This window comes from Mus caroli, unplaced genomic scaffold (genome assembly GCF_978045245.1).
Source record: "Mus caroli unplaced genomic scaffold, Mus_caroli_1 scaffold_19, whole genome shotgun sequence".
NCBI classification, from domain to species: Eukaryota; Metazoa; Chordata; class Mammalia; order Rodentia; family Muridae; genus Mus; species Mus caroli.
Window position 1 is genome coordinate 63,645,221 of NW_028227274.1, and position 27,344 is coordinate 63,672,564.

The window sequence follows — 27,344 nt, forward strand, 5'->3', positions numbered from 1 at the left end:
GTTGCTATTTCCCCTATGACGCCAGCGTTGATTATGTTGATATTTCCCAAAAGCCGAAAGGCTGTTTTTATCGTAAACCCATTCTCAGTGCAGGATCCGAGCCTATATTCTCCACTCATATCGACTCATCTATGTTTTGGTGGCTACTAGCACACTGCTCTGATTGCCGCAGATTTATCACCTCTCTATTTGTGATTGGTTAATTTAATGTCCTTTTCCCAATCTTGCTTTAAAGATGCAAGCTCTCCTTCAGTCACAAACAAAACAAAACAAAACAAAACAAAACAAAACAAAACAAAACAAAACAAAACAAGTCAATAAAGCTTGTTTCTGGCATCTAGCTCCAACCAAAGGCAGTAGTGAGAGATAAGTTACAAGGACCCTCAACGCCCAGTGACCCATCTCTTATGAGCTTCTCCTGCTGCCAGCCAAATCCCTGTCACTGTACTTCTCAAAATAAACTCAGCTGCAAATGGCACACCTGCTCTGGATTAGTTACAACAAACCAGGGTCTGTGTTTATTTCAGTCGCACAGACAGGTGAGGGGCTCTTACTCCTTCGAGGGTGAAAGACTAAGCTATACAAGCCCCAGTCTTCCCGTTGTTATCTCCATACACAGAAACACCCCAGATTGCAGTAGTCACCCTCGATCTGCCTAATTAAGCACATGGCTTCTAAACAATACTGCTCTCAAGAGCCACTCAGGGCACTTACTACAAATGCAGCTCTGATTATGCAGAGGGAGAGTCTAAATCAGGGGTCTCCATCAGGTCCCTCCCTTCAGAGATAGGGGAACCCTGAAGGAGTCTGTGGGGATGGAGGACTTTAGAACATGGCCCACCCAATCAACTAAAGCAAGACTCATATGGGCTCACAGAGACTGAAGCAGCAAACACGGGGCCTGCGTGGATCTGTACTAGGTCTTCTGTGTACGTGTCATGGCTGTTAGCTTGGTGTGGGACTCCTGATAGCAGGAGTGGGTGTGTTTCAGACTCTTTTGCCTGCTCCTGAGATGATTTTCCTCCTATTGGGTTGCCTTGTCCCGTCTCAGTATGAGAGCTTTTGCCTCGTCTTACTGTATCTTGTTTTGTCCTGTCTGTCTGTTGTCTTTTGGAGGCCTGCTCCAAGTGAACGATCCCATTACCATCATTAGAAAAGTGGTACTAAATAATCTATCCTTCAGGTCTCCATACCTTTGCTCGGCAGGACTGAACTCAGAGCCCCCAGAATGACCCTGATACCGCTCCATGCAGGCTTCAAGACTTTCTTTCCAGGATGTGCCTTAAGCTAGTTGAGTTTCTATAAGGGCACCCATGCCCAAGCCCTACCATGGGACTGGTGCACTAACATCAGAATCTCTGGGATACAACTTGGACCTCTGTATTCAGAAGATACCACACACACTTCTACAGCACAGCTTGGCTCTTACACCTTGGAGGATAAAGAAGCAACTGAAAGCTTTAATAACTCCCAAAGCCCAAGCTTCACTGCAGACCTGATAACAGTGGACTCTGGAGGTAGAACACAAGAAACCCCCAGGAGATCCCATGAATATTGAGGACAATCAATGCCTTAAGATATTGAGAATCAATGCCTTCATTCATTCTTTCGTTCACTTTTGCCATTCTGGGGATGAAAGTCAGGGCCTCCAACATGATAGGCAAACATTCTACCTCTGTGCTTCATCCTGCCCCCTTAAAAATCTTCCTAACCTAGGAAAGATGCTGTGCTCTGCCAATCAGGGCTTCTGGACCCTCAGAGACCACAGGAATCTCCTAGAGAATGGGGTTAAATGGGAATCTGGCTCAGCAGGAAAGCCACGAGGCCTAGAAAGCCTGAACTTCTAACCAGAGGATCCACAGACCACACAGAGAGTTGCAAGGCTGTAAGCATTAATTTTGTTTGGTTGCTTAGACCTAGAACTCGAGAGCAGGGAGCCTGAACAGGGTCTTGGCCATCCAGATGGTGAATGATGCTTGGCAGAAGTGGCACACTGGCTTTGAGATTGAAAACAAAACAAACATTTGTGTTGCTCTCTGGGTCTGCCTTGGAGTGGTGTTGACAAGAGGCCCAACTGCCACATGCTGTGAGAGATGAGCCAGGGTAGCCTCTGCCCTTCCTGTCATTGTCACGAGAGCGGGAGCCACTGTTTAACAGTTGTTATTTGTCGTGGAAAGTGTAAAACCTGTATTGCAAGAAGGTTTGGGCATCTGCTTTCATTTCTCCTGCCCTCCTGGCCCTCAGAATTATTGGCTGGAGACTTACAGTGCACCCTACCTGTTGCAGGTCAATCAACACAGATTTAGAACTTAGATACATCCATTTCTTATGTTGCCTCCCAAGCACTCAGATGTACAGTGAGTTTCATACATACCTCCAGGGGTTCAAATCTGCCTAGCACAGGAGATGAATGGCTACAGTACAGTACAACTGGGAGCCAGCTGGGAAAGGAGGCAGTTAGCAGACAGATTTATTACTTAGTAGGAACTGCCCTATGTAAACTTCAAGGTTTGTGTTTCTATGTGTCTATGACAGTAGTTCTCAACCTTCCTACAGCTGTGACTTTTAATTCAGATCCTCATGTTGTGGTAAGCCCCCCAGTCCAAACCATGAAATTATTTTTGTTGCTACTTCATAACTGTAATTTTGCTACAGTTATGAATTGTAATGTAAATATCTGTGTTTTCCAATGGTCTTAGGTGACCCCTGTGAAAGGGTCACTTCCAAGGGAACTGAGACCCACAGGTTGAGAGCTGCTCAATCACGATTTTGTTTTAGTTTGGATTTGAGGATTTGTTGGGACTTTCTAAGACAGGTTTTTTTTTATATGTTCAGGCTATCCTTGGCTTTATTACATAGCTAGCCCACTGTGTTTTGGAGTTTTCCATCCTCTGGGCTCAGTCCACTGTGGGCAGCACCATTCCCTAGGCAAGGGGTGCTGAACTGTATGAGAGCGGAGAAATGGAGCTGAGTATAAGCAAACAAGCAAGTGAGTTGCACACATTTCACTTGCTCTTGCCTGTGGATGTGATATGACTAACTGCTTTAAGTGTGACTTCCCTGTGACGTGGAATTGTGAATCAAAACGATCCCCTTCTCCCCTACGTTGTTATTTGTCCAGGTATTTTATATAGCATCAGGAATGAAAACAGAGCGCCTAGCACTGGCCTTGGGCAAGTAAGAACTTAACAAACATGGTACTTCTAGCAACAAAACAGTAGAAATCAACCCAAATGTTCTTTAGCCAGGAAGTCATTAAGCAAACTCCAGGACTCACAAACCTCACACGAGACCACTTAGCAAGAAAAGGCATGGACTTCTGAGACACACAACTTGGATGAGTTCCTGGGAATTGTCCTAGGGGAATAAATTCCCAGGAGATTACTACTTTCTAATTCAATCTGTATAGGGTTTTAGGATTGGAGGACAGATCAGCAGTCACCAGGGAATAGAGGAGAAGAGTGCATGGGTGTGCGTGTGTGTGTGTGTGTGTGTGTGTGTGTGTACATTTAAGTAGTTCACAGAGACCAAGCAGTCTTTATGATGAAGCTATCCTGAATCATTTCTTATGTGAATATACAGTTTTCTCAAGAAAAATTCAATAAATACTAGTATGAAAACATTTGTAGCTAGTCCTCAAGAAATCTTTAGTAAAACAAGCATTGATCAAGAATGGAAATGTAGTTCAGTGGTAGAGTCCTTGCTAACTGTATGCAAAGCCTTAGGTTCAATCCTTAGCATGGCCAAAATCTAACAACAAAAGCAAAAAAGGAGATAAATAATAAAACAACAATAGTAATATCATTACTTATTCATTGCATTGGGCACATAACATATAAACTTGAATCCTTCGGACATGATTGATGTTTTTGTTTGTATTTTTAAATTTTGTTTTGGTTTTTGAGACAAGCCACCAAACCTGTAACCTTGGCTGGCCTAGAACTCATTATGTAGACCATGTTCATCTCGAACTTATAGAAATATTCAGATACTTTAAAAAAAAGACTTATTTATTTTTACTATTTTATGTGTATGTCTGAGTACCTACATGCATGTATGTGCACCATGTGTGCCTGGAGCTTGAGGAGGCCAGAGGAGAGAGCTGGAGTTCCTGAAACAGGAGATGCAGTGATGTTATCCCTGTTTGTTTTACAGGTGAGGAAACAGAAGCTGAAAGAGTTTATATCATCATAGAAAAGAGCAGGACATTGAGCGAATCGAGGGCTCAAGCCGACACTCTGTTCAATAGCCCCGCCCCCTTTGCTCATGGGAGACACATCTAGGTGGATGTCTGCAGCTGTGGAGGGCCTGCCCACCACCTGACCATACTGGTTTTACTCGGGTGCTACTCCCTTCTCAGGATTCCTAAGGTTAGGAAGGCAGACTGCAGAGGAATACCAGCTGGCATACCTATTCCTTAGACTCCTGCTGGCTTAGCAGGCCCCATCTAAGGATTTGGAGGTCCCTCCCATGGAGTCAATGACTGCACAGGGAAGAGGCATTGTAGCAGCTGCTGTGACCTGTGCTACTGCCAGCACTGCTGAAGGAAGCCTCAGCCCACTCTTCCCCAGGATGGAGAGGTCCACCCCACAGGTAGGTTTTGAAAGCCCACTTCCAGGATTAGCGCTCCTCTACCTGGCATGAGACCATCCATGAACCACAAACTGGCCTCTTCCCTGCCGGAGAGACCCTTATAGACATGCTCCCTCCAGGGAAGAGATCATTTCCACCAGCAGTTAGAGGCCCACTTCCCCAAGGAATGTGGCCACCAAGACATTAAAAGCCAAAGTTGCACATAGATCACTAGTGTTCAGGAGGGAATTCAGGTGCAAAGTGTGGAAGCTTTGGAACAGGGCTGCTTAAACTTTTAGCTCTCCCAACTCCTTTCTAGCACAATAGATTATATATGATCAATATACTATATATGTATATATACATATATACACACACATATATATTATATGTGCGTGTGTCAGTAAATACTTGATTTGTATACTTACTTTATGTGCATATATACGTATATAAATATGCACATACATACACATATATATGCACATAAAACAAGTATGCAAATCAAGTATTTACCGAGAGTACACAATAAGGAAAAATATTTTCCATCAATCCTTTGGCAAATATACAGTGTTACCTTCATTACAAAGCAATTTACATACTAAGGGGATGGCTATGCCTTCTTTTTTACCTAGAATGAAATATTGATTGGATGTTTGATACTACAAGACAGACAGCAACTAGATGTCCCTCAAAATCAGTGGCTATTTTGATTTTATACTTGTCAAAGCTGAGACTGCCACTTTGCATACAGATGTAATACAAGGTGGCAAAATTATTTTTAGGACTTTCTCTGGGGAAAAAAAAAACCCACCCCTATATTCTGTCCCAACCCCAAGCTAAAATGTATTTAAGGATTTGTGTGTGCATGTGTGTTCATATAGTGGAGAGATGTTTATGCATGTGTGGAGTTCAAGGGCCAGCATCAGGTATCTTCCTCAGTGACTGTCCACATTAATATTTCTGAGATTTATTTAAATTATTGTTAAAAAATATATATGTATGTGAGAGAGGTGTGGAGTATGTGCATGTGAGTTCAGGTGCCTGCCCAGGTCAAAAGCATGGGATGCCCTGGAGCTGGGAGCCACCTTGAACCCAGCTAGTCCTCTGCAAGAGCAGTATATGCTCTTAACCACTGGGCTGTCTCTCCGGCGCTGCACTTAATTTTTTTGAGAAGTCTCTCATTGAACCTAGAGCTTGCTGATTCAGTTGTACTAGTTGGCCAATGAGCCCTAAGGAGATTTCTGTCTCTACCTCTCCAGTGCTAGAATTAGAGGCAACCCAAGCCTTTAATCAAACAACTCTGGCCCTCATGTTTGTGCAAGAAGCGTTTTACTGATGGGCCATATCCACAGTCCCCCCGTTGTTTGTTTGATGTTTGTTTTGTTTTATGAGTCTCAAGTCAATAAGACCAAACATCGTAGCAGAATACACTCCAAAGACATGCTGATTTGATACATAAATGCTGAAAAAGTATAGAGTAGGAAAAATACGAAAAAGTCATGGTTTTCTTATTTATTCTTATTTCTATATGAGCAGAAAACTGTATATGTGCAGTAAATACGCTGAAGTCCCTAAGCGACGAGAGCCTCCATCTGAGCTGAGGCTTCACACGGCAGCATTTGTTGGTGCCGTGTGGTGTGTGCGGTGCTATGTGGGGTGTTGGCATGCCCAGCACAACACTGCATATATGTGTTCCCACCCAGTGCTACAGTGATGTCCCACAATGCAACTTGGGCCAGTTCCATTGTTACAGTGATAAACAGCCCTGATTGGTGTATGGGGTTATTAATGTATATTATATGATATATCTATCATACCTGTATTTATATTAATATACATAATGTAATTAATGTATTTGATTTTGAACTAATTGTTGGCTGTTGCATACTTGGTAACTTTTTACTATTGCTAAACTTTACCTGGCCCCCACATTCACTGTGGGGTCACAACCCACAGTTTATGCAGCTGGACCATAGAGTAAACCAACCCATTCAGGACTAGAAGAGCCCTTGGAAGGGCATCCTGTTTGTAGAAGGTTGACAGCAGCATCTTCTATTGAGCTAAGGGAAGAATGCGCTCAGGAAAGTAAAGAAGGGAAGGTAATCAATAATCATGGGAATCCTACCTAACCAGGCAGTTAATATCCTACTCGCTCACTTGATGTGCCTATTAGTGCCTATCATGTGGCTGCCATGATTCTTGGTACAACACACACTGAACAAATGCAGCTTCTGCCGTGTAGCTAGCTCACGTTCTACAATTAGTGCTAATTTCCTCATCAGCAAGATTCTTTACTCCCAGGACCTGAGACTACACACCCATACTGTACACTGGTAGTCTCGGGACCTCAAAAAGAAATGCAAACCTCTCTGGGGCAAAGTGAAGCAGACACAGCACTTCTGAATTCAACGCATGGGTAGCTCACTCCAGTGTGGCTGGGGGAAGAAACTTAAGATGGGAGGATTTTTCAGGCCATGGCTCAAGAGCATGAGCTCAAAACCAAGATGAAGAGCTGGCAGTGTGACCCTTGATGAGGATTCAAGTTAGCCTGGGGTACCCTTCTCTATTTTCCACTCCCAAACTGGAAGGAGCTTTGGAATCTTCCGTAAATGTAGAGAAACTGGGGGCTTTCCAATCCTAGCCTGGGTCAGTAACTATTTCAAGACAACACCTAACAAGATGGCTTTGCACTGGGAAAGAGACAAGGGAAGACAGAAAGTAAAGACACCTGAGCACTCATGTGTCAGACAAGAGATATCTGCAAGAGGCCCTTACAGAATAACACAGGCAATTGGAGGCATGGGATTTTCCTTAGAACACTAAACCTGATGTACAGATGAAGATAAAATACTAACTGATAAGCTGCCATTAACTTCCTATAAAAAAAAAAAACAAAACAGCTCAAGGTAAGTGGATCAGTCTAGACTCGAGGGTGGGTAAAATTATTAATATGAATCCTGAGACAAGATTTTTAAATCATTCAAAAATCCTTAGGTGTGTAAGCTTCAAGAGTCAGAGAATATTTAAAAATTCTCTGGATTCAGTTATGGAAAAAAAGTTATTTTTCCCTGTACCATATTATCTAAGATTTCATATAATTCTCAGTGACCTCCATATTTCTGGATCAAATTTGCTGTAATAATTAGTCATTTTCTATCTGTTGGCCATGTTTTATAGTTTGATATATATTATATATATGTATATATATATTATATATGTATATATATATACATATATATGTCATATCTCTTATAATTTAATAGGGACTTTTCACAGGGCTAAAAATCTGCATTTTTACATTTGCCAATCCTAAAGTGGAAAGTCTTCTGGCTTTAATCTAATGAGAAGAAATTTCACTGATGCGAACATCCCACTTTTGCTTAAGGCTGCACAGAACTGCTCGTTAGTGGCCAGTTTCCATTTGAGATTCTAGCTGTCCCTTGTGTGAAAAGTCAGCTTTGCAACTGAACAGTGCAAGGTGTGAGGTGCAGGCCCACTCCCTACAGAAAATGCAAATTCTTCCGTCGGCCGTTCTAAGCAAGAAAGTCAGGATATTCATGAATCGCCTTCACACACTGTAATCCAGCAGTCAGTGTATACTGATTCACCCAGAGCTCTGCCGGATGGTTCATGGTGGGCTTAGCCCCAAAGACTATGCATTTTATTTAGCTGCCGTTCCAGTAAAGTAGTGAACGTGCTGAATTGCTCATCTGCAGGTCAGGTCAGGAAAGCAGGGGTCCCTTCCTTCCTTTCCATCTCTGAACAGGACCTGTGCCTGCTTCTCACAGGGATAAGTCTAAAGCCCACGTTGTCAGCGACCCCCTTCCCTTCTTCTGCTTACTCTGCGTGAGCCAGCTTGTCCTGCCCATATCCTCAAATAGAAAAGGCAATCTATAAGAAAACATGTTCTAACTGTACAGTCCACTGTAGAGAGGTGCTCAGCTGGAAAAGATGGGGTGGGGGGGCACTTAGAACCAGACAGAGACGTGCTGCATTTAACTCTGTTTAAATAGTACCAGGTTCCAGCTATAGGTTCCCAGGTAGTACAGAATGGGAGCTTCTCTACAAATTTGGGGGGATGGGATAACAAAGAGTATATAAAAAGGGTAGTAATAGTAAGAGTGGAGATGGATGGATGGACGGATGGATATCCAGATGGATAGACAGATGCGTGCATACAAACATACAGACAGACATTTCTAAAGACATTTGTTTCCAAAGTCAAACCTTGACCACAAATCAGTCCCAAATTCATCTGGAACCTGTCATAAAGTATGTAATTAAAAATTCAAGTGGTAAGTGAAACCTAGTATTCTCCATGCATTAATTATTCCTGTAATTCTGTCTCTTTCAAATCAACACTAAAATCATACCCAAATTATTATTGGGGGATAATAGATTTTCCTTTTGGCATTTTCTTGGCCTCTTTTATACTCTGTGGCCTAAGGAAAGCAATATAAAGCTCACATCTAGTCAAAAGCCTCCTATCACATGGCTAGATCGACTTTGCCTACTTTCTCCAGCACGGCAAGTGGACCCTGTAAGTTTTTCAGTCCCACCAGAATCCTGCCACTCGAGTTATAAGTTCTGACTAAAGTCAAAGTCAACTGTTTTCAAAGCCTGAAGAAAAAAAAAATGACTGAAAAAAAATGGATTTCTCCTCCCTTCAAAGGCTACAGCTTTACTTTTGCTTCAGAAGGTTTGAGAGAAGTGAGCACAGCCCACCTAGCAAAACACATGCAGCAGGCAAAATATCAGGTTTCTTTTTCCAGCTGTCCAGAACCCCATTAGAGCCTCTCACCCCTACGACTCTCATGCTATAATTAGGATGGCTTAGGGTTTATCTGGGCCCTTTTTTTTCTAAGCCAGATTTCCTTCCTCGCTGCAGAAACAGCAGCTGTCTTTCGCAAGTACCCCGACAGCACTGGAACATGTATTTTGATTTACATTATAGTATAAGAATTACAAGTGCTAAGTGAAGAACACACACACACACACACACACACACACACACACATCACCTTTTCTCTCGTAGTTTTTCAAAAGCAGGTCTTACCTGAAGATGGTCAGTCCGGTCTGGAATCTGGCTTGCTTCAAATAATTTATTAAGCAGTGCCCCACCTCCCTCGAAGCTGCTGTCCTCTTCCTTAGAAAGTGGGTCTGCTGGTGGTCGAAGGATTTTGGAGTCTTGCTCTGTAGGAAGTGGAATACACGCTTCTGCGTGGAAGTGGGAATCCCAGCCAGGAGCTCCTGCTTCCGTGTGTGTGGGCTCTTGTCCATAGCTCCCGGATAAGGGTTGCCTAGTCGGTTCTTTGGGGAGGAGATCTAGAGTGCCTTTGGGGGCACTGTCTCTCAACAGCTGCTTCTTGGTGTTTGCCTTCATTCCGGGCCGCCTCGCCCTGGTGGGTCTCAGGGCTGCCTTCCTGCTGCCTGGGTACTTTTCGTCTGTGCGTTCCCGAGCCAGGTTTTCCAAACCCTGCTTCACCTCTGTCTTATCTGAGCCCCCAGACAAGGGCTTCACTGATGCCTCTGTCTCTGCCTTATCCATAGTCTGTAGATTCTCACCGGAGAATTCCTCTCCTGCTTCAGGGTTGTCTCTGGTTTCTCCCCGAATTCCTGAACAGTCATTTTCAACAGCCTCGGGAGCAGTAGGGAGTGGAGCCCTCCCCGGTTCTGTCATCTTAGCTGTTCCATCCTGGTGAGGTCCCAGGGTAAGAGTCATTTCTGAATGCAGGGGTAACGGGCTATGCCCGGAGGTTCCGCTGCTCCTGACCCCCACTTCCTGGGGTTGTGAGTGATAACTACAGAAGCCAGTGGCAACATTCATAGACCACATGCCACCCGACACCTGAGGCCCACAACCCATTTCACTGAAGAAATGCTCACACCCACCCTGACCACACTCATTGAATTCCATCTCTTCGTCATCGCTTTCTAATAAAAAAACTCGGTCAGTCCCCTGCAGGCTCCTTTGCCAGACCGCATTAGAGTAATCCGTCATAACATCGGAACATTCCAGATACTCCAGGTCATCATCCGAAAACTCCTCCGTGTAGGTTAGGGTTATCTCTGGGCAAAGTTCATAGTCACTGTCAGAGTCTTCGCTGGAAACCTGGGGTCCCGGCTGCATGTTGATGGAGTTGCTGTCATCCGGGTAAGGACACGGGGTTGCCTCCGGCAATGGAAGACTGAAACTGATGTATTTCTGTACTTTGGGGGTTTGATGACTAGGGCTGACACTCTCATTAGATTCTTCGTATCCTAGGCCATCACTAATTATCCCTGGCACAGTGGCATGCACTGTCCAGAGCTGGGATACATCTTGTTTTTCAACAGTGTTATTTGAATTAAAAGAATTTTCTTGCATGTTATTTGAATTATACTGCCCCATCCTTTGTCTTGTCTCTTTAATATATTGGGGATTCTCAGAATTGGAAGCAACAGAGTCACCCCTAGCCACTATCTGGGGTGAACTCAAATGGTTGAATTTGTCGAGGAAGGGATCAGCTGTACTTTCTTCTTTCTTACAAGGATTCCATTTCCCCTCCTTGTGGTTTATGCTGTCTTCTTCACGTATCTCTGTTTTACACTTGCCAGCTGTGTCCCTGCTGCCTCCAGGATCAGGAGAGACCTGTGGGTCCTGCAGACACTGGACCTCAAGGGATGCTGAACAGCAGATCATCCCCACGCAGTTTCTTGCCGAGACCTGGTAAACAGCGGCGTCGCTCTGGGTACAGCTAGGAAGAGGATAGACAGGTAAGTGAAGGCTTGCACACCGACATTTGTCACATCTTGTTGTTGGAGAAAACGGCCAGCTCAAAGAATACTAAGGATATATAGGATATATATATATATATATATGTATATTCTCCTACCTTTTTATCTAGCTGTTTAAGTTAGCTTTAGTGCTCGTGAATTTCAAAGACATGGTGTACTAGTAATAAAAGCACTCTACTGCAACATTCTAAAACAGTACTGAAAACAGGGGCTCTTTTAAAAGATTATACTAAGAAGGCACATAGCTATAAAAAATAATAATAATGTCTTACTTTTCTGAGACTAATTTAATTATGTCATTTCCCCTTCTGTTCTTCCCTCCAAGAAGTGGTGTTTCTTGGCAAGAAACTATAAAGACATCACAATGGGGTTGTGTATAGGAAGGTTGGTGCCATTTCCTCCTTAATGTGACTAAAAAAATCTAACTCACAGCCATGAGCTCCACTGACTGGAAACCTGAGTCCACATGTCACCCTGACTAACGGATCAAGCCAGGTGTCCTACATGTCACCTTGACTAACAGATCAAGCCAGGTGTCCTGCTTTGGCCCATCAGGGAAGAACTCTGAATCAAACTGAGCTTGTAATCCCTGTTCCAAGAGAGACAGTGCTCCGGTGACTCTTTTCTGTGTTGGCTGGAGCCACAAGGAGCCTGTCTGCATCTGACATGTCTTCCCGACTCACTCCCTACATGGATCCTTCTGAAAACCTTGTAGTCCCAATAATAGCTTGGTACAGTTGTAGAAGGTAAATTCTTACTGATTCCACTTGGTTGCACTGGAATGTGTCTGATTTTGTACTCTGTATCATTCAGCTTAGAAGCCATATATTTAGAAAGTGAGAGCTGGGGGCGGGGGTCTAGCCTGGGCTTGGATGAAATGCGTAGACTTTCCACCAACTGTTTCCTATATAAAACATGTATGGTTATCTAATTCCAGAGGGGTGAGTTAGACCATTAGATATAGTCCAGATACTGTAGTCTGAGTCCTTCTTCATCCTCTCTGAGGGAAGCCCTTTGCCTTCTCGACCAACATATGTTCATGAGCCTTCAATCATGGGGGCTTGGAGAGAAGGTTTGCTCACCTAGTAAAAAAGAACTTCAAGGATGCCTTGTTTGGATGGTAACCAGCTTCTAGATGGGTTGATCTTGGCCATGACCTACACTCTGCCTGGGACAGCAGCTTGGGGAGGTGAGCTTGAGGCGACAGCTTACTTCACACACTTATTCAGGGCTGGGTGAGCAGAAACTCTTTGCCAAGCCGGGCGTGGTGGCGCACGTCTTTAATCCCAGCACTCGGGAGGCAGAGGCAGGTGGATCTCTGAGTTCAAGGCCAGCCTGGTCTACAAAGTGGGTTCCAGGACAGCCAGGGCTACACAGAGAAACCCTGTCTCCAAAACCAAAAAAAAAAAAGAAAAAAAGAAACTCTTTGCCAGAGTATTCTTCAAGAATGTGGAATGTCAAGGCCAAGTCACCTTTCAGTCCCCAGAGATGTGCCCCCGAGGAGCATCCTGACAACCTGCCATGCCCTGTGCTTCACACTTGTGACGCTAGCACCGGGAAGGTTGAGAGAGCAGGATGGCAGAAAGTTCAAGGGCATACTGGGCTATAGAGTAAGAGCCCGTTTCAAACAGAACAAAACAAAGATGGAGGGAGACCCATCCTGAGAACTCTATTTAAAAATTTTAAGTCAGGGGCTTAAGAGACAGCTCAACGGCTAATAATACAGTCAGGCTGCTCTTCCAGAGGACCCAAGCTCAACCCCCAGCACCCGCATGGTGGCTTACAACCATCAGGAACTCTAATCCCAGGGGAACTGGGGCCCTCTTTTTTTTTTTTTTTTTTTTTTGTCTCTGTAGACAACAGGCACACACAAAGTACACAGTCACAAATGAAAACAAAACACCCATATGCATAAGACAAATAAGTAAAGTTACTTAAAAAAAAAAACAACAACACATTGACTTTCATAAATCACCATTTCTAGATGGAGGAACTAAAATATCTTTTCAAAGACAGGCATCATTCTGATGTGAGCTACCTAGCCCACCCACCGCTCTGCTTCCTTGCCCTCATCAGTTTGGCAGGCTCACAGACAGCTCTCCAACTAAAACCAAACTTGCACCTGATAAAAAGTGCCCTTCGCATCCGCTTTACATTACACCCATCATTTCCTTCCTGGACCTTTGCAATTAATTCCTGGAGATTTGTTCTCGGTTACCAGTTGACAGGAAGCATCAGAGAACATTATGGGTGACAAGAAAATCCCAGGTCATCAGATGCTCTGACCCCTAACTAGTTCCAGAGAAACCCTGAAGGTACCAGGACCAGAGTGCAGAGAAGTGAAAAGAAACCAAGGCCAGGAGGCACACAGAGCCGCATGAGAACAAAGATGAGTCTCGAGACCCAAGGAGAACTGGGTGTGCACACGTGTAATCCTAGCATTCTGGAGGGTGAGGCAGGAAGAATGCAGGTTGAAAGCCACTTTGAGCTTCATAGCAAGGCTTTGTCTAAAAATATACTATTTATTAAGGAGAGAAAAGAAATATAAAAATTTTTAAATGGAGACAGTAACTGTATTTTAAAAATAAGTTAATAACTAAATTAAATATATCAGATTGTCATAGCTGAAAATAATTTTATGGTACATATTTTAATTGACATAAAATTTCCACTCCTCCCTCCATACATTGAGTGAAAGGGAAAAGGAATCAGATTAACAGACCCAACTGGCTAACGGATGCTTTGAGGTTTGCTTTGTTGTTGATATATCCTTGATCTTTATCATTAAGCATCCCACAGAAAAGGAAGAAAACATTGGACAAAATACCAGTGTCTGTTGGATGCTTCTACGTTAAAACAGTTTCGTGAAACCCCACATGCAAAACTGGGGTGCAAATGAGCTAAGTAATTCCCCCAAATGATGAAGGGAAGACTCCATAGAGCTGGGATAAGCCAGCGGAGCATCCTGCAGACTCGGATGCCCAGCGGTCTGTGTGCTTAGAAAAAACTGACGAGATTGTGGGGTGGGGAGAAACATTGTATCAATGAAGCATTTCAACCAAACCCTTCACGCTTCCGACTCTGACGCTTAGGTCTGTGTGTGCTTAGAGAAAACTGCCATTCAGAGAGAGGAGACAGTGGAGTAGAGAGAAACATTGTGTCAATGTTCTTCACCCTAATCGGTCAGTTAGCAATCTCGTAGCAACTATGTGTTGATACCTGACATTATGTAAAGAACTGAAGAGAGCCCAGGAGATGTGAGAGATTTCATGTCTATCCCTGGCCATCTCAGAGAGCCAGTCCATGCAAGGCTATACCATGCCTTCTGGAATGGGAAAGGAAGCTCAAAGAAAGGGTGTCAGTGGTAGTCATCGAAAATCATGTAAGGCCAGTGGGGATGCAGAAACTTCTAAAGATGCTGGCAGAGAGACCTGTGGGTCTCACAGTGGTTCCTACATAAATGCCAAAAAGGAATTCCCTGAACAATTCATCGATTGAGTTCCATCCTGTGGGTCCTTCCTTTTGGCTGAGGGAGGCAGTAGCGATCTTCCACCCTGTTGAAACCCTGTTGAAAAGTTTTTTGTTGTTGTTGTTTTGTTTTGTTTTGGGGGTTTTTGTTGTTGTTGTTTTTGTTTTTTTGAGACAGGGTTTCTCTGTGTGGCCCTGGATATCTTGGAACACTCTGTAGACCAGGCTGACCTTGAACTCACAGAGATCCAACTGCCTCTGCCTCCCAAGTGCTGGGATTAAAGGCGTGTGCCATGATTGCTTGGATTGTTGCAGTCTTGACTTGAATTCCTAGGCTCTTTCTAAAGGAATCATTTCCTTATTAATGAAAAGAGGCTCAAATTACTGTAACTGGTTTGGACTTCTGGGCTTGCAATCCCAGAATTGTACCATAGTAGAGATGGTGAAACCATTTTGGTATCAAGACTCCTTTTATATTTTAAATCAACTGAGGATACCAAAGTACCTTTGTTAATGTGGCTTATGTCTGTCAACATTACATCAAAATGAAAAGACAACATTCAAATATGTATTTATTTAACCCAAAATTAATCCATCAAATCTTAGCATATATAAGATATTTAAGCATATTTCCCAAAACAAAATAAAATTGTATGAAGGACACTGTTTTACACTTTCCCAGGTATCTTTAACATGAGGCTTAATAGGAGACAGCTGGAGATTTGGATCTGGGTCTGCAGCCAGTGTGATGCAATACTCTGTTTTAGTAGGTGAAGAGAATCTGCCCTCACACAGGCACACATAAGAAGAATGCAGGGTGGGGGAGGGAGAGGGGGAGGGGGGAGGGGGAAGAGAGGGAGAGAGAGAGAGATGGGGGGGGGGCAAGAATATCTGAGGAAGCTGGAATGTTCTAGTTCAGAAAGGTACTGAATATGGAGTGAAAAGGGTTGGATTTTATCACCAGTCACAGATGCTTTTAGCTTTCCTTAAAGCAATAGGTTCACTTCGCCCACCCCACCCCCCAACCCTAGGAAATACCTGCCAAACATCACTTGTCTGTTTCTTTAAGTGTGCATGTACTTGTGTGTATAGGACAGGTGTGTACAGGTCAAGGGATAGCCTTGTCTTCCACACTGTTTGAAACAGGGTCTCTTGTTGATCATTGTGGCATTGGCTAGCTGGCCTGCAGGTTTCCAGAGACCTGTACCCACCACTCATTTTTCTGTAGGCCTACTGGGGTTAGACTTAGGTTACTCCGTTCAGCTTCCTGTAGATTTGGAAGAACTGGGGTCAGCTCTTCACATTGGCACAAGTGCTTTATCCACTGAGCAACACACACCCCAGCCCCTGGATCTTTGTGTGTGTGTGTGTGTGTATGTGTGTGTGTAAGTAAAAATCAAATTCTGTAAAATCAAGTGGCTAGTTTAGCTTCAGGCTAGATAATAATACATATGCTTTCGGTCATTACCCAAGGAGTCCGGCAGTGGTTTTGTGAGTATGAATTCTGTCTGTTAACATAGTTATTAAGGGGGTCCTTACTGAGTTATTAAGACCTGATAGAATTGGTCAGGTTTTATATGTTCAAATAAGTCAGTGTTAAATAATGTTCTGTTGGCTTTAATCACAGCAATATGGCAGGAAAGAATTCTATAGCAGTTAATACAGCTTGGGACTGATCCCTCGATTGGTCTCAGAGGCAGCAACCAACTTATCAGTGTACAGGTCAGCTCACTGAAGAGGGCAAATAACGTGTATACATACATTTGAATATATATATTGTTTTATATACATTTTAACATATATACATGTGTGTATATATGTGTGTATGTATGTATGTATGTGTATAGTGTGTATATGTGTGTGCATATGTATATACACGTGTATATATACATACACACACATACACACACCTATATATATACATACACACACACCTATATATATACATACACACACATATATATGTATGTATATGTATATGTGTATGTGTGTGTGTATATGTGTATGTATATGTATATGTATATGTATATGTATATGTATATGTATATGTATATGTATATGTATATGTATATGTATTTGTATATCATGGCCAGGCTGGCCTCAAACACACAGAGATCCAGATCCACCAGCCTCTGCCGCTCTGTTGCTGGGATTAAAGGCATGCATACTATGCTCAGATTAATATTTATGTATTTTAACAAAAATTTTTTTTTTTACCTTAACCATTCCCAAAGGGGATTCAGTCAACAGAAGGGTCCCAGGGGACACAGTGTGGAGTCACTGACTTACGCTCTTCTCTAAGGAAAGCAATACCATAGTGTCCTCTAAGCATACCTGACGGTTGGAAGGCATCACCTGGAAGGATGCTGGTCCTGCTTGGTCTCATCATTGTGTACCTTCTGAGACAAAGGACTGCATCTCTTTGGTTTTCCTGACTTATGAGGGGAAAGCAAACTTATGTCTGGACTCCATGCACAGAGAACCTGATTTAACCTGTGGTTAAAGCACAGTCGGGTGTGAGAGGATTGGAGGCAGGAGCAGGCTGCCTGCTTCAGTGGGGTGGGCGTGGTGAGGAAACCACCCCTGGAAGTTCCTTGGGGTTATTATTGCTGTGATGAAACACCATGACCGGGAGCAAGGCGGAGAGGAAAGGGTTTATTTGGCTTATGCTTCCACATCACTGCTCATCACTGAAGGAAGTCAGGACAGGAACTCAAGCAGGGCAGGAACCTAGGGGCAGGAGCTGATACAGAGGCCATAGAGGGGTGCTGCTTACTGAATTGCTTGTTCACTCTGCTTTCTTATACAAGCCAGGACCACTAGCCTTGGAATGGCACCATCTATAATGAACTGGGCCCTCCTCCCTTGATTATTAATAAGAAAATACCCTTCCCAGCAACAGGAATTATCTGTAAATCAAACTGTACCTCCTGGTAAAACTTAGACTCCCTCTAGATCCAGAGTGTGAGCTACCACCCTGGGCCATGACCATCCCATTCACTGTAAGCAAGAGCTGGGAAGGAAACATCTGCAGGACCTTCACCCTGCAGCCAGGCTGTGGATTACCTGAGCTTTGCCCTGGCATGCCACCAGCAGAGAAGAGAGAAGAAAGCTCAATAAATAACTGCATGATGACATCTGTGTCCTTGTTTTGTCACAGAACCAGGTTAAGGTCATCCTATTTTCTTAGGCTGAGAGCCTGTATTTTAATACCTGACTCCTTGTGGCTGTCAGTGATCTTCTTTGAGTTATTCAAAAGAGCTAAAGAAAGAAGATAAAATTGGGAGATTATTATTTCTTCCTCTTCCTCTTCCTCTTCCTCTTCCTCCTCTTCCTCTTCCTCTTCCTCTTCCTCTTCTTCTTCTTCTTCTTCTTCTTCTTCTTCTTCTTCTTCTTCTTCTTCTTCTTCTTCTCCCTCCTCCTCCTCCTCCTGCTCCTAGATAAAACCTGATAAGAAATGTCTATATACATACTGACCGTGTGTCCATTACTTCTGTTGCTGTGATAAAACACCATAACCAAAACAACTCACAGAAGAAAACATTTATTTGGACTTACTGTTCTAGAGGGATAAAAGTCCGTGAAGGCAGAATGGACACATGGTGGTTATAGCTGGAAGTTGGGAGCTCACATCTTGAACTGAAAACAGGAAGCAAAAAGCACACCAGGGATGGTGTGTGGCTTTTAAACATTAAAGCCTGCCTGCAGGGACACACCTCCTACATCTACCCAAACAGCATCCCCAACTGGGGAACAAGTGTTCAAACATCTGAGCTTGGGGGGGGGGGGTTGGTTCATTCTCATTCAAACCACCACAGTGCGTGTCTTAGTCAGGGTTTCTATTCCTGCACAAATATCATGACTTAAAAGCAAGTTGGAGAGGAAAGGGTTTATTCAGCTTACATTTCCACATTGCCGTTCATCACCAAAGGAAGTCAGGACTGGAACTCAAGCAGATCAGGAAGCAGGAGCTGATGCAGAGGCCATGGAGGGATGTTACTTACTGGCTTGCTTCCTGGCTTGCTCAGCCTGCTCTCTTACAGAACCCAAGACTACCAGCCCTGGGATAGTCCCACCCACAAGGGGCCTTTCCCCCTTGATCACTAATTGAGAAAATGCCCTACATCTGGATCTCATGGAGGCATTTCCTCAAGGGAGGCTCCTTTCTCTGTGATAACTCCAGCTTGTGTCAGGTTGACACAAAACCAACCAGTATAGTGTGTTATCTACTGAGTGAAAGGGGTGGGGAGATGTTTAATTCCTAGGCAATTTCTATAGGACCTACCTTCCCATCTACTAAGGAAAAACGAATTATCTATGAATACCTACAATATAGGACAGTGCCTACTAAGGACCGCTAAAAAATGTCATGCCAAATACATGGATTCTGGATGCTAAGCAAGAGAGAGAGAGACAGAGACAGAGAGACAGAGAGAGAGAGAGACAGAGAGAGAAGGATTCCAGTGTAACTTAGCAGCTAACACAGTCCCAGGAAATCCATAGTCTGATTTTGAAGGGAAAGATGGCATTTGCCTGGGACTGGGAGAGTCGAGTGATCACTCCAGACAGAAGTAAAAAACCTATTCGGAGGAAACATCCAGGTATTCTTGGGAAACGTTTGACTGTTCCGGGGACAGGACTGGGTAGGCATAAATCCCACTCTTTATTATTTAATTGGGACACTTCATTTTAATCAGTGTGTGTGTGCCTGTGTGCACGAATGTGTGCATGTGTATGTGCTCATGCAGGCATGCATGCACATGTGTATGGAGGCCAGAGGTCAACCTTAGGTGTCAATCAGGAGATGTCCACTTTGTCTTTTGAGACATGGTCTCTTACTGGCCCACTGAAGTTTACTGATTAGGTCAGTCTAGCTGGGTATCGAAGTCTAGAGTCCTTTGTCTCCACCTCCCTGGCACTGGCATTAAAAGTGTTTGCCACTTTGTCTGTTTTTAAACATGGATTCTAGGTCTCAAAAACTCAGATCCTCATTTGAGATATCTCTCAGGCCACATTAAAGTTTAAAAAGTGATCTTCTTAACACTCCCCCCATCCTGCTCCCAAAAGATGGATAGAGATGGTTATCCATGCTGGAAAAACCTAAAGCTGACCCAGATGGATCAAGAGGTATGAGGTCACCTGCCAAGAAATGGCAGAGCCAAGATGGGGAAATGTTTCCCGTCCCACGCTGAGGGGTTTAGACCTCACTGAAAAGCAGATTAAAGATCCATTCAGGTCAGAATGGAAGACAATTCTGTAAGATGCTCTACAACACTATACTGCAGTGATTAGAGTGTAGGGCAGGAAGGCTCTTGCTCTGTAATAAGACCCGTGGCCCTGATTGAACAGGAACATGCTATTCTCTTATATAACCAACACCACATACCTGGCCCGTGCCATGGGACTTGATAATGGAAATTAAAAAAAAAAAATTAGCGTAAGATTTAGTTGCTCCCCCAGGGTGGCTGAGCTACCACTTCAGGAATGAAATAAGACGACAGGGCATGATTTATGACCTCAGTGTCATCACATTCCAAAAGGCCTGCTGAGGCTGCTGGTGGTTAGCAGGGGAGAGGTCAAGGTGGCCTGGATCTTCAGGGAGCCGGAGCCAGCATGGGGAACTCGAACCGGTGGGGAAGGATTAAACTTAGGTTGTGTAGGAAAGAAGAAAAGGTATTCTGGACAGATGTACCAGAGCAGTATGGTAGTCAGGTCATGTGTGAGGGTTTGCAGAACAATACACCGGGGTGGCGGTCCCAGAAGACAGAGGCGGCTGCAGAAACCATAGCCCAGGAGACACAGAGGAGACATCAGGAACGCTGTAAGAGCAAACTGTAGGGTGGGCTTGCTTTTTCTCTTCACAGCGCGCACCTGTGGCTAAGGGACAGCAGCATGTATGCCCGGGGTCATGGTCACAGGAAGCCATGTGCTAGATGACACTGGATAAGCTTCTTAACAGTTCTAGATGGTAACTGACTCTGTAGCCCTGGGAGTAACCATGCTTAAAGGAAGAGCAGCCTCGTGGGGTCAGCAGCTGCAGTTATGCACCTACATGAACATGTGTGCACATGTGCGTGGAGGTCAGAGGTCAACCTCAGGTGTCATTCTTTAGGAATAACCTACGCTGTTTCTTTGTTTGTTTTAAACACAGAATCTCTCTCTCTGGGACCTGGTGTTCACTAATAAGGCTAGGATGGCCAGTGGTCTGACCTGTCCCCAGCTTCCAGCTTCTGTCCTTGCTGGTCACACTCATGAGAAGGTTCTCTACTCAAATGATAACCACAGCATCCTCCTCCTTTCTCCTCAGCCTCTCTGCTCATGGCACATAGTCAGAGAGTCCTCTTCCCTGGCTCATCTCCCCTTTACCTGCCTTCTTAGGCGTTTTCTTAACTTGATACACTGTATACTTTCTGGCTTGTTCAGTGTTTGACTCTTCATATTATCCCTGTCCCAGAAGATCAGGGACTCTAGTGTACATTGGTGTCTCGCCAGTTTCTAGAATGGTCCCTGGGACATTGTAGATATTCAGTGACTCCTCATGTTTGGAAGAAGTCCTGCTAGCAATTCGACTGTTCTGTGTTCCAGTCAGCATGGAAGTAGACTTAATTTTGCAGGACATCCTGAGAGGCTGTGCTTTGGTGAAACATATCATGGACTCCTGGGGTCCTAGGAAGCAACTCCAGGTCTAGCTTTCATTCTAATTAGCTTTCTTACTTTGTATGGATCCTGTGGTCTCTCTGGGCCTGGGCTGAGTTATAAAGTGTATCAAGTTGAAGGCTGGGGAGATGGCTTAGTGGAAAAAAAGTTTTGTTTTTCTTTTCCACAAGCCTGAATGACCTGAGTTTGAACCCACATAAAAGCTAGACACAGTAACAAAAATTTTTGAAATCCCAGCATACTCCTACAGGAAGATAGAAGATTGAAGATTGAAGAGGGGGAAATTTCTCGAAGCTTTTGGGATATCCTACCTGCATTATTCATTGTCTTAAGGTGGAAAGTTGAGGGCCCATGCATACCCACATTCATGAACAGTATGCACATAGACTTATACATATCTCTCTCTCTCTCTCTCTCTCTCTCTCACACACACACACACACACACACACACACTTGGGGGAGGGGGTTACAGTGTAACAAGTAGACCTGACCAGTTGGATTTGACCAACAAAGACATAATTAGGGAGTGGAAGGGGCTGAGCATCAGTGTGGTTTGGCCTTCCGGTACAGCGGATACCCGGGAGCTAGACAATTCTCAAGCTTACCCATTCTCATAAATCCCCCAAGGTCTTATTAAAGTTCAGGCATGAATTGGCTAGGTCTAGAGCTGGTGATGGGTTTCTGCCATAGTAACTAGTCCCTAGGGATGCTTGATGCTGATGGTCTGAAATCAATCAGCAAAGTCAAGGGTCACTCCCAGCTCTGTTGACACCATGAGCTCAAGAAAGGTGAAAGTCCCCTTGTTAAATGTTCGGAAGACTGCCAGCTGTCTCTTGGCTTGCTGCTAAGTTGGGCTGAATTCCCAGTCAGTGCCTGCAAGCTACCACCACATATAAAGAACTCGGTGGCTGCTCAGAATCACTGTTGCTTTTAAAGGCAAACAACTAATTACTGGATCCAGGGAAGAAGAAGAAGAAGAAGAAGAAGAAGAAGAAGAAGAAGAAGAAGAAGAAGAAGGAGGAGGAGGAGGAGGAGGAGGAGGAGGAGGAGGAGGAGGAGGAGGAGGAGGAGGAGGAGGAGGAGGAGGAGGAGGAGAAGGAGAAGGAGAAGGAGAAGGAGAAGGAGAAGGAGAAGGAGAAGGAGAAGGAGAAGAAGAAGAAGAAGAAGAAGAAGAGGAAGAGGAGGAGGAGGAGGAGGAGGAGGAGGAGAAAGGAGGAGGGGGAGGAGGAGGAGCAAAAGCAGAACCTAGAACTCTCTCATCTCATAGACTGGCTTAATTCATGTATGGGGCCCTAAGTTCCATCCCCAGTGCCACTAATAATAATGATGACCTCCATGATGACAAATAAGGTAAGGCTGTAGAAAGCCAGCTCAGACCTGTTCTGAGCAGGGAGGAAATCAATCCCAACTTAATTGCTTGTGCTTGCCTACTGCTCTTTCGGGGCCTTGGTGACTGCTGTGACCAGTTATAATTTCCTAACCAAGCATCTCGGGTGTCAACCTCACTGTCATCTCCGGTACCCAGTAAGCAAATGAGGGCAAAGCAGCAACTGTCAGGCAGAGAGACAAACAGTGGGGAGAGTGTGGCAGCTGGCAGAAGGCTAGATGGGGGATAACCAGCAACTCTAATTGGAGGAAGAGCGTCCACCTGCTGGGGCAGCAGCCCAGGGTATGCAGGATGACAAGAACGGACAGGACAGCCCTAGAATGGCCAGGAGCTTTTTATCCTGCTGCTCAAATGATGACAACAGTGGCTAACACAGTGGTGCTCTGTGGCTATAGCAGGGAGCCTTTTAAAATGGCTCAGTCATCATAATGCCTTTAAACTGCATCTCTCCATATACTAACAGCCACTGTAACTCAAATCATCTTCCCAGACTTAGGTAGCTATGTATGGAATAGCTCTTGCCTTCCCTTTGGGCAAACCTCTAAAGATCAGAGTAAAACACTGGATGCAACTGTATCCAATCCACAAAACTTTATTAGTTGCCAGTTAAGAGACATTGCAGCAGTTGGTACTGGGACATATGGGATGAGTCTAATTTCCCATGGCACTTCCATTCCATGTGCGTCCCTAACTGGTAGGCAGAGAGTTATAATAAACAAAGTCACAGATAAATATGCATCGTTACTGGGAATAACCCAAAAGTCCATGAGCAGGTGAGGAGAATAAAACACAGTGGTACCCCTAAAGACTGAAGTGTGGAAACACAGTAAAAGGAATTAACACGCCATACGGGGATAGTTATGGGGGAGGTGGGGAATCCAAATACTAGAGAATACAGCCTACAATTCATTTACAGAAAGTTCTACAAAGTATAAATGCACCGATGGGGACAGAAAGCACATGGGTTACTTTTTAAGGATGGTTGGGAAGGAAAGGGCAGGAAGGTAGGGCTGTAAAGGGGAAGAAGAAATCTCCTGTGGCTCCTGGAGCCTTGATCATGGTCACGGTTCCATTGTACCGTGGTAGTGTTTATCAAACACTTAAAATACACCTGCTTTGCTAGATGTCAATACATGCACATATATAGATGCAGTGTGTACATAGCGTATGCCATAGGTATATTTAGGCAACACACACACACACATACGGTGTCATGTGCTACATGGAAAAAACAAGTAAGCCATGAAAGGCAGACCGTGCTGGGGGCGGGCAGTGCTGTTTTAAATGGTTCGTTAGAGGTAGGATATGTGATTGAGGACATTTTTAACGAAGCTGAAGCTGTATTGAGAGAGAACAGTAAAGGGAGGAGGAAGAACACAGGTCAAGGGTCAAGGCCAGAAGGCTGGGGTTTTCTATGAGACCTCATTTACATCCCTGAGCTCAGAACTCAGTGCTCCCAGAACTTGGATGATCCTGTTGCTCCAACACCCACACTCCTTCTGTGCATGAGTCCTTCCCAAGGAGACCCCTACATTCCTGGCCTCAGCCTAGCTTCCTAGCGCCCACAGAAGGGGGAGTCACTCCTTACCAGCTATGTAGACCACCCCAAGATTCCTGTCAAGCATTTGGAGGCATATTTTGTCCCATCTTTTCTGAAATGCTCTGGCCAGGAAGCCAGGTTCCACGTTCTCATGACCGAGAGTGACTCTGTGTGTGTGTGTGTCTTACAGCACTCAGGAGACCTCAGAGTACAGAGGTAGCATTTACTGAGCACTTGCTAAGTGGCAGACACTGTTCAAAAAGCCTTTCCCGTGCGTATTACTTTGCTTAATCTTTACTCAACCCTGCAAGATAGGCACTATCATTATTTCCACTTCACAGATATGGAAACTGAGGCAGATATAGTGGGTTATTATGATTTGGTCAGCAAAGTAATAATACATTTTGAACTTATGGATCAGCTATTAACGTCACAGGGAATCCTAGCAAGGTCAGAGTGGTCTACAGTCTTTCTCAGAATTCAATGTGGGGTGGGGTAGGGGGATTTCTCTGAGAACTGCTTTCTTGTTATGGTTATTTCTCTGAGAACAACTAATATTGTTTTGGTAGCTTGTAGGCTCAGTCATTTTGACCGCTAAAACTACGTTTTGATATTTGTTTAGTCGGCCGGCTTCCTTATCTGGCTCTGCACTTGGCCTGCTAGGACAGTTTGGAAGTCCTTTTCGAAGGGGGAAGGGACTGGGTGGTCTTGAATTCATTTTGGATATTACAGTCATCACAAAGACACATGCTGAAAAGTGAACCCCAGCCTCTGTGCTGTCTCAGTCCTCACAGTCCTGCACACCCTTGTAACTTATCCTCAGTCCTGTCCCAGTCTCTATGGTGCTGCCAAATCACAGACCCGATTTGGTTCCAGCTCTACCACAACCATGCCATCCACTCTTCCTTAGAGTCTCAGAGGGTGTTGGCCAAACACTTTTTTTTTGTTTGTTTGTTTTTAGAGACAGGGTTTCTCTGTGTAGCCCTGGCTGTCCTGGAACTCACTTTGTAGACCAGACTGGCTTCGAACTCAGAAATCCGCCCGCTTCTGCCTCCCAAGTGCTGGGATTAAAGGCGTGCACCAAACACTCTTAAGTACCAGCATTATGTGGTTTCTATGTCAGTGAGACTCCATCTTTTCCATCTTCAGCAGCTCTGGACTGTGACTCTGATTACCGCAGATGACCAAGACTGTCCCCAACACTCCTGGTCCACTCTCAGACCTCAGGAGATGTTCACAGAGGGACCCTGTAAGAGTCAGCACATTTCCAGTGTCAACTGATGAGTGAGCCTTTCCCTGACTGTTCCAAGGTCCGAAGAGGAGGGTTCTCGGACCAATCTGTCTCCTACCCACAAGACTCACATGATCTGTTCTGAAGAGTTAGCACCATCATGAGAAGAGCTACCAAACGCCTGTCTCTGGGAAAAGGTGAGTAAATGTTCTAAGGGCTGGTTTATGACCATTCGCTGAGATATTCACCTGCTGAAGTCACAACTGGGAAGTGATGATGGATAGGGAATTCTGGGAAGGGATCCATTACCCCAGAGACTAAATGGGAGGTTCTCGTCAGACCCTCAGAAGCCATTCAAGTAGTCCTCTCAACATGGTGAGAGTAAGAGGATATGAGGCATACCTTCTGAATTCATTCAGGAAGAATGTCAAGGAAGCCTCATGCTGGGAAGAAAGGCCCTTTAGGTGCCGGAAAGCTCTTCCAGTCATCCTTAAGACTTGTTACACCTACTTAAGCACACAGAACGCCGAGTTCACAAAATGCTTTCCAGCCTTGGATGAAAACCATCGACACTTAGCCAAGATATAATGAGGTTCAGTCATCTTTATTTCTACCCAGTGAGGTCTGGATCAAGCACCTTTGTTAGTGGTATTTTATCTCCAACAAGAAAAGAACCAAGAAAAGTGCTGCCGCTTCAAAGTAGCTTTCTTTCTTATCCCTAAAAAGCCAGTTTTAATCTATCCCAAAAGTGGTCTCTTGGTGTGGCAATGCACGCCTTTAATCCCAGCACTCAGAAGGCAGAGACAGAGGCAAGAGGATATCTGTGTGTTCAAGGCCAGTCTGGTCTACATAGAGAACTAAAGGCCAGCTAGGGCTACACAGTGAGAGCCTCCCTCCAAAAACCAAACAAACAAAACAAAAATATTTTTGAGACAGGGTGAGATAGCAGTGTGACAAGTTGGCCTCAGATTCTTTTCTCAATGTAGGAAATAAACCCTGTCTTCTGTAAGTGGTTGACTTACAACAACAATTCTAATGTTAGCTGGGTGTGTGGGGATTTTGAGATATTTTCTTTGGAATAAGGATGTCTTTAACTGAGTCTTGGATCCCTCCCAACTTCATTCATAGTTAGATGCTCAGGGCTTTGGGGGGACCTGAGAGTGTTGAGATGTTCTTGGGTGACTGTCTATAGGAAGGGACTGATGTGTCTCTCAGGGACTGGACAAAGTTATAGGTATAGACAAGTTCTGATGCTGAACTCTCAGACCAAAGTAGCCTATGGAATTCGGCCCTGTCCCAAGACTAATGAGGTCTGTCTGCTCAGGCTTCTCAGTAAAGGTCTTGCTGTGCAAACATGGGAACCTGAGTTCATATTCTCAGCACCCACATAAAAAGTGGGTACCTATAACCATAGTGCTAGGGAGGTAGCGATAGCAGACTTTCCTGTAGCTTGCTGCCAGCCAATCTAGACCAATCTATGAGCTCCAGGTTCAGTGAGAACATTATCTACAAGACTTGAGGTGAAGAAGGGAATGGGGAATGATGCTAGCATTAATCCTGGGTCTCCACATGTATGTGCACATGCACACACATGAGGACATGTACAAACAACTGTACATAAACATACCTAAACACACACACACATGCATACACATGAGGACATGTACAAACAACTGTACATACACATACCTAAACACACACACACACATGTA

The 27,344-nt window shown here is 44.4% G+C and overlaps 1 protein-coding gene across 1 annotated transcript in view; it reads right to left on the minus strand.

Annotated features, from left to right (window-relative positions):
* The window catches only part of Alpk2 (alpha kinase 2), a 123,853-nt gene that overhangs the window by 70,990 nt on the left and 25,519 nt on the right, over positions 1–27,344 (minus strand). The window contains exon 4 of the mRNA XM_021151041.3: positions 9,629–11,309. Within this exon, the coding sequence (XP_021006700.1) occupies positions 9,629–11,309 (1,681 nt within the window). The remainder of the gene's footprint in view (positions 1–9,628; positions 11,310–27,344) is intronic.